At 39.4% G+C, this 11,798-nt stretch overlaps 2 protein-coding genes and 2 non-coding genes across 5 annotated transcripts; 2 read left to right on the top strand and 2 right to left on the bottom strand.

Annotated features, from left to right (window-relative positions):
- Nucleotides 1-1,479: 1,479 nt before the first annotated feature.
- On the top strand, nucleotides 1,480-1,551 carry trnaq-uug (transfer RNA glutamine (anticodon UUG)). The gene has a single exon. It is a non-coding gene; the product is annotated as a tRNA-Gln (tRNA).
- Nucleotides 1,552-2,144: 593 nt separating this feature from the next.
- On the bottom strand, nucleotides 2,145-10,819 carry LOC104921205 (betaine--homocysteine S-methyltransferase 1). Of its 2 annotated transcripts, none has more exons than XM_027273229.1 (8): nucleotides 10,764-10,819; nucleotides 4,317-4,449; nucleotides 4,092-4,204; nucleotides 3,806-3,997; nucleotides 3,538-3,685; nucleotides 3,259-3,441; nucleotides 2,776-3,004; nucleotides 2,145-2,611 (listed from the first exon to the last, which is right to left on the bottom strand). In XM_027273229.1, the coding sequence occupies exons 1-8, from the start codon at nucleotides 10,782-10,784 to the stop codon at nucleotides 2,509-2,511; spliced, it is 1,122 nt and encodes a 373-aa protein (XP_027129030.1). In that variant the 5' UTR covers nucleotides 10,785-10,819; the 3' UTR covers nucleotides 2,145-2,508. The 2 variants fall into 2 exon arrangements, with proteins under 2 accessions (XP_027129030.1, XP_027129026.1); XM_027273225.1 differs by lacking the exon at nucleotides 10,764-10,819 and adding an exon at nucleotides 4,989-5,080.
- Nucleotides 6,139-6,210, top strand: trnaq-uug (transfer RNA glutamine (anticodon UUG)). The gene has a single exon. It is a non-coding gene; the product is annotated as a tRNA-Gln (tRNA).
- Nucleotides 7,416-10,843, bottom strand: LOC104921289 (betaine--homocysteine S-methyltransferase 1). The gene is made up of 8 exons (XM_027273232.1): nucleotides 10,764-10,843; nucleotides 9,525-9,657; nucleotides 9,300-9,412; nucleotides 9,013-9,204; nucleotides 8,745-8,892; nucleotides 8,464-8,646; nucleotides 7,981-8,209; nucleotides 7,416-7,814 (listed from the first exon to the last, which is right to left on the bottom strand). Exons 1-8 carry the CDS (start codon nucleotides 10,782-10,784, stop codon nucleotides 7,712-7,714), a joined length of 1,122 nt encoding a protein of 373 aa, XP_027129033.1. The 5' UTR covers nucleotides 10,785-10,843; the 3' UTR covers nucleotides 7,416-7,711.
- Nucleotides 10,844-11,798: the final 955 nt, after the last annotated feature.

Genomic DNA, 11,798 nt, shown 5'->3' with positions numbered 1-11,798 from the left:
AGACTACGCATTGGGTAATTATTATAACCTCTTTTATCTTTTTCTCCCCAGAAATGACCAGTTTGTTGTTAGTTTTATAATCACTTTCATACTTAAACTAAACATATTAAGCTGCAGTCCTGTTAAATACCGCGAAGAACAGTTTGAGGTTTTTGTTTGAGTCGTTACGAAAGCCCATTTATCCGAGGGGTACCTAAAGGCAACCTCAGAATCTCGGTGTCACGGCACGTAAAGGACGTGCTGACGTAGCCTGAGCAGAGTGGGATGATTACTGCATCGAAAACATGATATATAAATAAATATATATTAAATGCATACACAAATGAATAAATAATTAAACAATATATTTTTAGTGACATAATACATGTGCTGTGATGTGCTATCAGCTCTTATAAAACTTCAACCAGAAGGCCCTGGATGCAACTTTAATGTATGATTCAATTATGATGTTGCTTAATCCAAAAACAGTTGTTTTTCAGTAACCCCGAGATAAATATCACCAAGCTGATATACAAATGTGCCATTTAAACTGTACATATCCACAGAAAGATGTCCCTGGTAGAGCTGCTGTAGGGGAGACTGCTTGAGTTCTCATTGTTTACACATATTGGCTGCACTGTTTCAGAGGACAGGAATGGAAAATAGTATTCCCCTTTAATGGTCACAGCCTTGAGACATATGAAAGTCAATCCCTCACCAGTGTGCTTCACCTCTAATGATGCTAAGAGAAATGCTTAATAGGATCCAACAGAGCTTTGACAAACACCACTGCATCCTGACCTATGCTTCAGTGTGTATGTTTTCTTAACCAGGACTAAAAAAATCTTTAATAACAGCCTGTAAAATACTCACATATTATCATCTGGTTTAGAGTCAAAGAGCAGAAGAAAAAATGGTGACAAGTAACACGTAAATACATAAGAAAAAATGTCTTGGTCGTCGTCTGTGACTATGTTTATTGTGTTTATTGTGAGTGTTGTGGCTATCCAGAGGCAGAGGGTTCCAGAAAGTGAAAGGGATAAATAAAAAGCTTGATAGCTTGAACATGCATTATTAGTCTATATTCTTTGGTTTATCATCTTAATCTTAGCAATAATTGTCTAATTTTTGTTATTGCCCTGACTTTTGCTTGTGGCGACAACACAACTCCTGTTTTGGGCCTCACTAATCATACATTTCTTCTAAATCTTACCTGTCACCAGGATTTAGGGTGCATTACCAGAGCAGCACACCAGGTGTTTTCTGTCTTCTGTTGTAGCTCTGACATTGCCAGGTTCAATCCTCAGCACTCTGCCTGAGCCACCCTTTAAGTCCAATGCTTGAGAAAGATGGAAACATCTCAGGAGACGTCGTCACCAAATATATTATGTGGTCCTATGCAAGCCAAAATAAGACATGAGCTTTCAGGGAAACAAACTCAAAAGTTAAAAAAGTTACCAGGAGTGACTGTGAGCTCTTTTCAGGCGCTGCAACATACGTGGTTCCATGGTGTAATGGTTAGCACTCTGGACTTTGAATCCAGCGATCCGAGTTCAAATCTCGGTGGAACCTCATGGTTTTAAGGTGGAATTTACTGTCAACCTAAAAGAGACCGAGAAAGTGAACTCCTTGGGATCGCACCTTGAATATACGTACTTCACGAAGTTGACTCATCTGAACTTAGAAATGTCTGATACCGACACTTGGAGTGTGAACTCAAGCTTAAACGCCTGAGATAATGCACGCAACAACAATAAACTGTCTCAATTAGAGTTAAAGCATTGTTGTTGGTTAATAACCCTGATGCAAGGCCAAGGTAACTTTTAACTGTTTTCACAGGCACAAACAGTTCGTTTGGTCGTTTTTAGGGGTGGGCTTTCAGCGGCCCCTTGCTTCTGATTGGCTAGTGTCCTCTATCAATCGCTCTATCGCGATAAGACTACCTGCTCAGGTATAAACAAGAAAAAAAAAAGATTCATTGAATTACCTTCCTCTTTATCGCCATCAGGAGCTTGCAAAATGAAGAAAAAGTGCAATCAAAACTTGTTTGAGCTGAACCAGGTCTGCTCACAGAGCAGAGAGATGATGGCTGTAGTTATTACAGACTCAGCAGACTGTTTACATTAATGGTCTAAAAGAGCCATTTCACCCTCTCATGTCAAATGACAGAAAACCTTTATTTTCCTTTCTTCTCCCCTCTTTAATCAAAATATCAGCAAAAGTAATGCCATATATAACACTGATATGTGACAATTATGTAATTCACATTAAAAGGCAATTAATACATAAAATCAAAAAGCTTCAAAGATGTTAACCCTGTGAAGATACAATTAAAAGTGTATTAAGTAGCAAAAGTAAACTACATTTTATGTACAATTTGTTATTATGTTTAGAGATAGTTACACAATCAGTTGATTCACTAATGACTGAACTACCATGGCATGTATAACATGAGTCAGCCAACTAGACAGACAAATAATGAGATTGAATTGTTGAGTTTTGGTGCATACAGGAGATCATGACAGGATGTTAGATTCCAGCTGTTTCATAACCATCAGCCGGTGTGGCCATGGAAGGGCATTTGGGACGTCCAGAAGCAGGCAAAAGGTTTTCCCAGTACTCTCGACGAGCCCTAAGACAGAGTTTTGTAGATTAAAAGGAGCGGCAGGAACACACACTTGTTGTATTGCTTCCTTTGTTATGACTATCACTACACCACAATATACACATCATATCTTCAGTCTTTTGTTAAAGTGTTAAAAAGTGCTTGTAGTAGTTGTTCCTGCTCAGTCTTACCTGGCTCTGACCCAGGGTTTAGTGTGCATCTCCAGAGCAGCTCCCCAGAGTCCATGCTTCTCTGAAGCTGGTGGGAGGAATCCTCTCTCTGCAGCCAGCTCCTCTGCTATAGCTCTGATATGGTAAGGCTCAAATCCACAGCAGCCACCAATGTAGCGAATTCCAGCATTGTAAGCCTCTCTGGTGTATTTATGGATGTCCCAGCGGGTAATTGCTCTGGTCTCCAATGCTGAGAGGAGAGTTAAATATTTAAGCCTGGGCATTTTCTTATATCAATGTTCTCATCAAACTGCATATATAGGGAGTTTAAAAAGGTAGCAATACATGATCTTGGCATTCACATAGCTTACATGTTTATACTCCAATTAAATATTTCAAAATACAGTTGCAAACTCACAAACAAAATATTCCTAGAAAAGCCTTACAGTGCATGGTTGGTTTATTTGCCTCTATTTCGCTCAAAAGAAATATACAAATGCTGACCGAAGGGGTACTCAGGCAGGCTAGTGTATCCCCCTAAGTTGCACTCAGGGGTGTGGAAGCCCAGTGGCTGGATCATGAGATGGGCTTTGAGACCAGCTTTCTGTAATCCTTCTTTCATCAACTTTACTGTACGAATGCCTGTCAGAGGGTCCAAGTGGCAGTTTATGCCAACAATGTCAGCTCCTGCATATGAACACACATATATAACACATTCAGGTTGTACATGATGTCAGACTTGCAGACTTAAAGTACCAAATCAAAATAAAAAGGTCACTGTACCAGCTTTGACCAGCCTGACAGCGCACTCTCCAGGTGGGACTCCATCCATGTCTCCATGAGGGGAGATGCACAGCGTTGCACCCACCGGTTTACCACTGGTCTTCAGCACTTCCACTGCCCAGCCTGCCTCTTCCACATGATTGACAAACTGCAGGAGAAATGTGCATTGAATTCTTAAACCCTCACTTAGGACAAGACAGTACAACCAGACACTGAACTTATGCACATAACCATACATGCAGTTATTCCTATGGGGTGTTGTTCATACCTCCACGATAAAGAAATCAATGTCCTTTTTGAGGAAGTCGTCCATCTGCTTCTTAAAGATGGCCTTAACCTTAGTCTCACTGTGACTCTCTGCATAACATGGAGTCTTAGAGACGCACCCAGCGACCAATGCATCACCCTCATTGGCTACCTCCCTGGCCAGGTCACAGGCTGCTTCATTGATCTGGGCACCCTGGGTCAGAGGCAAACAGATTGTAGTGATGTGAAGATAATTTTAATGAGGTATAGTAAACAAGATGAAGGTGTGACAGGGTTTTTTTACTGACAGTGATGTTGGTGACGTTGCCGCTGATCTCCAGCTTATCCTCACTGCAGTAGAAGGTGAACGTCTGAAGCACATTAGCTCCGGCCCTCAGGAACTCCCTGTGCAGCTGCCGCACTGACAGAGACACACAGAAAGACTTTTGTGGAAAACACAAAAAATGACATACACAGATAAAAATGTGCTTTAAAACAATTGTTTAATGTCATGCTGAGTGGGTAACATGTACCTGCTTCAGGATGTTCAACAGCAGCCTCAGGTGTCCAGTGTCCTGCCTTCACGTAGCCACGTCTCTCCAGCTGCATCACATAACCTCCATCGCCAACAACCACCTCTCCAGCATTCAGGCGCTCCAGGATACCCTGAGTGCACATACGCACAAACACACACACACACACACACACACACACACACACAAAGGTATCGTATTCTATTCACAGTGAACAAGTGATAAATGAATAAACCACTCTGCACTTTGCTCACTTGAATCGAGGCTTACATATATAATCGACGATCAATTTATATCAAATCAAATCAAATCATCACAGCGCAAACTGTATTCAAAGTCTGATAATAAAAAAACACACTCTTGTCTATTATTAAACACACTGTGTAATTACATCCTAATGTATCTTTAATTAACAGGTCTTTTAGAATGGAGAAGAGCACACACACACTAAACACAACTTGCATGGTGTGCATGCAGTGTAATCCTGGAGGCAGCAAACAGACTGAATTCCCACCTGCTGAGATTAGTTTGGTCGTTTTTCATGAGTTTCGGTGCGCATGTCTACTGAGCACGTAACTGATGAAATAACATTCAGGTTTGGACCGTGCAAAGCAATGCGAAACATGCAACGCCTACACGGACCAACAGATGATTTATGTTTATTTCTCATACCCTTCTTTGCTTCCTCTCCATTGCTAATAACAGCTCCGGAGTCTGTCTGTATAAAGTTCAGGATCAGACCTGCGCAGAATGAATGTACCCACCACGTCACGTTGATAGCACGATAATCTCACGAGATTGAAGAGAGACCGAGCTGAGAGCACGATCGCTTTCCATGCGAGGTGGATTCATATCCTATTAAATTAATATTGAATGAGTGTTATTATCCTTATTATTAAATTATTATTAGCATTGTCCTGTTTGTTTATATCTCAACATCCCAAAACCCAGAAAACAAGTAGCCTACAGAGCTTTGTCACTGCAAATAAAACAATCTGTAACTCGATTAATAATAATAATAATAATAATAATAATAATACTTTGTGTCTGATACAAATTTTCCACAAAAAACTTCGATGACATACAATAACAAGAAATACAATATCTATATCTATGTATGTATCTCTTTATATAACAGAAGCAGAGAATCCTTGTTAAATTTGACGTACCGTTAATGTTACAGTTTTACTAAACTAAGAGTTATACACATGATATATCATACATTTATGTGTTTCGCAGAATGACACTACACACAGTTTGGAAATGATGAAAAACAGTAATTTCCTGGCTCTGTCTACCACCAATCCTATTTACATAGTATGTTCATATATGTTTATACAGTGATACTTCTCAATACACACAAAGTGACACAACCTTGTCACTTGTACAATGCATACTTATACATATTTGTCATATTCCATTTTAGTATATTTTATATTTTGGTGTTTTATTTTATTCATTTCTACCCCAAATTTTTGTTGCATTGTATTTTACTTGTTTAATCTATATGTATCGTTTATGTATATAGTACTGTTACACGGTTAGTTTCTCTTGTCCAACACATTTCATTGCATTGTTGCCCCTGTGTTAATCTGAATATGACAATTAAACCTGAAAGCTTTAAACTTCACACTGCATGATGCACACGTCGTCTATCTTTGGACACTGCCAGCCTCGAAAAGAAAAACAACGTCTAATGCTTGTAAATGAAGTACTACTTGTGAAAAGAAGAAACTTGTCCATAGATTAATGATCATTTCTTCGCCTCGGCCTTGAGGGGGCGCTGCAGCGCCGTGCAACACTCTGACTGATGAACATACGTGGTTCCATGGTGTAATGGTTAGCACTCTGGACTTTGAATCCAGCGATCCGAGTTCAAATCTCGGTGGAACCTCATGGTTTTAAGGTGAAATTTACTGTTAAACTAAAAGAGACAGAAAAGGTGAACTCCTTGGGATCGTACCTTGAATAATCGTACTTCAAGAAGTTGACCCATCTGAACTTAGAAATGTTTGATAACAACACATTGAGTAAACTCAAGTTTAAACCCCTGAGATAAATCAAACGGATTATGCAACAACAATAAACTGTCTCAGTGAGAGTTAAGGCATTGTTGTTGATTAAATCAAGAAATCATTTCATAAATTATTAAATAACCCTGATGCAAGTCCAAGGTAACTTTTAACTGTTTGTTTTCACAGGCAGAAACAGTTCGTTTGGTCGTTTTTTCTGGGTGGCCCCTTGCTTCTGATTGACTAGTATCCTCTATCAATCGCTCTATCGCGTTAAGACTACCTGCTCAGGTATAAACAAGAAAAAAAAGATGATTAATTGAATTACCTTCCTCTTTATCTCCATCTGGAGCTTGCAAAATTAAGAAAAAGTGCAATCAAAACTTGTTTGAGCTGAACCAGGCCTGCTCACAGAGCAGAGAGATGATGGCTGTAGTTATTACAGACTCAGCAGACTGTTTACATTAATGGTCCAAAAGAGCCATTTCACCCTCTCATGTCAAATGATCCGCTCTTTAAACCTTTCTTTTCCTTTCTTCTCCCCTCTTTAATCAAGATATCAGCAAAAGTAATGCCATATATAACACTGATATGTGACAATTATGTAATTCACATTAAAAAGCAATTAATACATAAAATCAAAAAGCTTCAAAGATGTTGACCCTATGAAGATGTTGTACAATTAAAAGTGTATTAAGTAGCAAAAGGCCAACTGCATTTTATGTACAATTTGTTATTATGTTTAGAGATAGTTACTGTTACGGGAATTTTAAAGAAAAACCCTTAAATAAAGAGGATCGGATTCAAAACATCAAAGTTTAAGTTGAATTTATTGTTCTTGTACAAGAGGAGCGTTTCACAGTGCAACACACTAAAGGGGTTACAGAGAAAAAAATTGTGACCGGTCAATTTGCATATAATGCATTTAAACTGCTTTCTTCAACATATCCCCTAATTAGTAGCCAGTATGTCCCCAATCTAGATGTCTCCTCTCTGACCTGTCCCTGGCCCTCATTCTGTTCTGAAATCCCTCTTTTTATACATGAACCTGAACTTTACCTTACCCTGCCAGTCTCAGGAAAACAGCAATAAAGGGAAGTGCCCTCAGGACATGTAATATAAGAACAAACATCGTATAAGTTAAAACATCTAACTAGCTGCGTAACCCTGATTTTTATGACAGTTACACAATCAGTTGATTCACTAATGACTGAACTACCATGGTATGTATAACATGAGTCAGCCAACTAGACAGACAAATAATGAGTTTGAATTGTTGAGTTTTGAAACAGGATGAAGCATCTAATGATTCTCAGTGTAAACAAAGCTTTGATTGATCAGAAAGGAAGCTGTACGGTTCATACAGGAGATCATGACAGGATGTTAGATTCCAGCTGTTTCATAACCATCGGCCGGTGTGGCCATGGAAGGGCATTTGGGACGTCCAGAAGCAGGCAAAAGGTTTTCCCAGTACTCTCGACGAGCCCTAAGACAGAGTTTTGTAGATTAAAAGGAGCGGCAGGAACACACACTTGTTGTATTTCTTCCTTTGTTATGACTATCACTACACCACAATATACACATCATATCTTCAGTCTTTTGTTAAAGTGTTAAAAAGTGCTTGTAGTAGTTGTGTTCCTGCTCAGTCTTACCTGGCTCTGACCCAGGGTTTAGTGTGCATCTCCAGAGCAGCTCCCCAGAGTCCATGCTTCTCTGAAGCTGGTGGGAGGAATCCTCTCTCTGCAGCCAGCTCCTCTGCTATAGCTCTGATATGGTAAGGCTCAAATCCACAGCAGCCACCAATGTAGCGAATTCCAGCATTGTAAGCCTCTCTGGTGTATTTATGGATGTCCCAGCGGGTAATTGCTCTGGTCTCCAATGCTGAGAGGAGAGTTAAATATTTAAGCCTGGGCATTTTCTTATATCAATGTTGTCATCAAACTGCATATATAGGGAGTTTAAAAAGGTAGCAATACATGATCTTGGCATTCACATAGCTTACATGTTTATACTCCAATTAAATATATCAAAATACAGTTGCAAACTCACAAACAAAATATTCCTAGAAAACCCTTACAGTGCATGGTTGGGTTATTTGCCTCTATTTCGCTCATAAGAAATATACAAATGCTGACCGAAGGGGTATTCAGGCAGGCTAGTGTATCCCCCTAAGTTGCACTCAGGGGTGTGGAAGCCCAGTGGCTGGATCATGAGATGGGCTTTGAGACCAGCTTTCTGTAATCCTTCTTTCATCAACTTTACTGTACGAATGCACGTCAGAGGATCCAAGTGGCAGTTTACGCCAACAATGTCAGCTCCTGCATGTGCACACACACATATATAAGACATTCAGGTTGTACATGATGTCAGACTTGCAGACTTAAAATACCAAATCAAAATAAAAAGGTCACTGTACCAGCTTTGACCAGCCTGACAGCGCACTCTCCAGGTGGGACTCCATCCATGTCTCCATGAGGGGAGATGCACAGCGTTGCACCCACCGGTTTACCACTGGTCTTCAGCACTTCCACTGCCCAGCCTGCCTCTTCCACATGATCGACAAACTGCAGGAGAAATGTGCATTGAATTCTTAAACCCTAACTTAGGACAAGACAGTAAAACCAGACACTGAACTTATGCACATAACCATACATGCAGTTATTCCTATGGGGTGTTGTTCATACCTCCACGATAAAGAAATCAATGTCCTTTTTGAGGAAGTCGTCCATCTGCTTCTTAAAGATGGCCTTAACCTTAGTCTCACTGTGACTATCTGCATAACATGGAGTCATAGAGACGCACCCAGTGACCAATGCATCACCCTCATTGGCTACCTCCCTGGCCAGGACACAGGCGGCTTCATTGATCTGGGCACCCTGGGTCAGAGGCAAACAGATTGTAGTGATGTGAAGATAATTTCAATCAGGTATAGTAAACAAGATGAAGATGTGACAGGTTTTTTTTTACTGACAGTGATGTTAGTGACGTTGCCGCTGATCTCCAGCTTATCCTCACTGCAGTAGAAGGTGAACGTCTGAAGCACATTAGCTCCGGCCCTCAGGAACTCCCTGTGCAGCTGCCGCACTGACAGAGACACATAGAAAGACTTTTGTGGAAAACACAAAAAAAAACATACACAGATAAAAATGTGCTTTAAAACAATTGTTTAATGTCATGCTGAGTGGGTAACATGTACCTGCTTCAGGATGTTCAACAGCAGCCTCAGGTGTCCAGTGTCCTGCCTTCACGTAGCCACGTCTCTCCAGCTGCATCACATAACCTCCATCGCCAACAACCACCTCTCCAGCATCCAGGCGCTCCAGGATACCCTGAGTGCACATAAGCACAAACACACACACACAAAGTTAATTAATGAACCACTATGCACTTTGCTCACTTGAATCGAGGCTTACATATATAATCGCCGATCAATTTATATCAAATCAAATCAAATTATCACAGCGCAAACTGTATTCAAATACACTCTTGTCTATTATTAAAGACATGTAAGGACATCCTAATGTATCTTTAGTTAACAGGTCTTTTAGAATGGAGAAGAGCACACACACTAAACACAACTTGCATGGTGTGCATGCAGTGTAATAACAATAACAGGAAAGACAGTCAGCAATATGCCACATAGCGTTTTATTAATTAATTATGTTTTGATCAGTCAGAACAGAGGTAACTCCTGATTTTTCTTTTTTAACCTGAATGCAGTTATGAAAGTGCATTGAAGTGCGCTTAAGTTAACACAATCTGAGGTAAACAGGTAGCAGATTCAGATCCGTTTAAAAATTAACGACCAGTCAACGATCTAACAGAAATGTTCACAGCTGCCTCTATGTCAAACAAAAATGATAACAGGCAGAAAAACACAAACAATAAAATCGCTCACTGGCACAGGCAAATGACAAATAGCCGAACTATGAAAATACTATTCAAGTGTCACAGGCCTAAATTCACTTTATCATTGTCCACTTCCATTTACTCTTCAAATTAGTGATTAAAACGTAGCAGAAGAAGATTTTTTTCTGAAAAGCCTCTCCACGGGTGCGCTGGAGGGTGGTGGGGTATTGAACCGCAGAAATACTGTCTTGATCCTGGGGAACTTGTTTAACATCTCGACACCTGACTTAAGATACTCAGCAATTTCAGTGTCCACCGACTCTGAGACCTGTTTGTCCTCTGTAAATGAAAAAAAAGTCGGACTCCCTCGCTGACAGGTGCAGGTGGATTACTTTTTTCTTTTTTTAAATAACGAAGTTACTGATTACTTAACGCACGAAACTAACGCAAGTAATTAGAGTACTCTAACACAACACTACTGAGCACTTAACTGATGAAATAACATTCATGTTTGGACAGTGCAAAGCAATGCAAAACATGCAAAGCCTACTCGGACCAACAGATTATTTATGTTTATTTCTCATACCCTTCTTTGCTTCCTCTCCATAGTTAATAACAGCTCCAGAGTCTGTTTGTCCAAAGTTCAGGGTCAGACCTGCGCAGAATAAATGTACCCACCACATCACGTTGATAGCACGATAATCTCACGAGATTGAAGAGTTAATCTTAGAATCAGAATCAGAAATACTTTATTAACCCCTGCAGGAGATTGTGTTTGTTACAGCAGCTCCCAAACGTAAGTTAGATAGTAAGTAATAGCAAGAAAAACATTTGAACACTATAGAAGTTGGATAGTAACATCTCAAGAAAAAACTTTAACACTATACACCTATAAGATATCCAATTTAACATTATATACACACATGTATAAATAACAGTTAAATAAAACCAGTAACAGTAAAATAAAAGCCAAGTAAAAGTGAACTATACAATATGTAAATCTAAAACCTTATAAAAGAATTTAGTGTTTGAGAGACTGTACAGAGAATAGACACTGATTGTTTACAGTGCAGTATGCATGCGTGTAATCTGCACATGACAATTAAACCTGCAAGCTTTAAACTTCAAACTGCATAATGCATAATTCTGTGAATATCTTTGGACACTGCCAGCCTCGAAACGTTTAACGCTTGTAAATTAAAGTACTTAAACTGTAGTGGCCATCTGTCCATAAAAAACAAATTAAACTTTAAACCAAACAAAATCAAAAGGCCACTGATGCACCATGGGGATGTGGTTTAACGCAGGCAAAAGAAGATGAATGTCCAAACGGAATCCTTGCGTTTTGTGATAATAAAACAAAGAAAAGAACAAAGAAAACCATGGCTGCTGGTGCTGGTACCCTGGTGCCCAGTGTGACCCATTTACCAAAAAATAAACCAAAATACTAACCCTGCAAATCTAAATATCCCAAACAAATAATAAATAAACAAATAACAAAGATATTAGAAGAAAAATCGAATCTAAATAAAGCAAACACTTAAATTAATCAAACAAACTTACTCATAATTAGCTAATTCAAATTAACAACTAAACACAACAAAGACTATTTTCACAAATA

This window comes from Larimichthys crocea, chromosome III (genome assembly GCF_000972845.2).
Source record: "Larimichthys crocea isolate SSNF chromosome III, L_crocea_2.0, whole genome shotgun sequence".
In the NCBI taxonomy this organism is placed as follows: domain Eukaryota; kingdom Metazoa; phylum Chordata; class Actinopteri; family Sciaenidae; genus Larimichthys; species Larimichthys crocea.
This window is presented reverse-complemented; position numbering and strand designations above follow the sequence as displayed.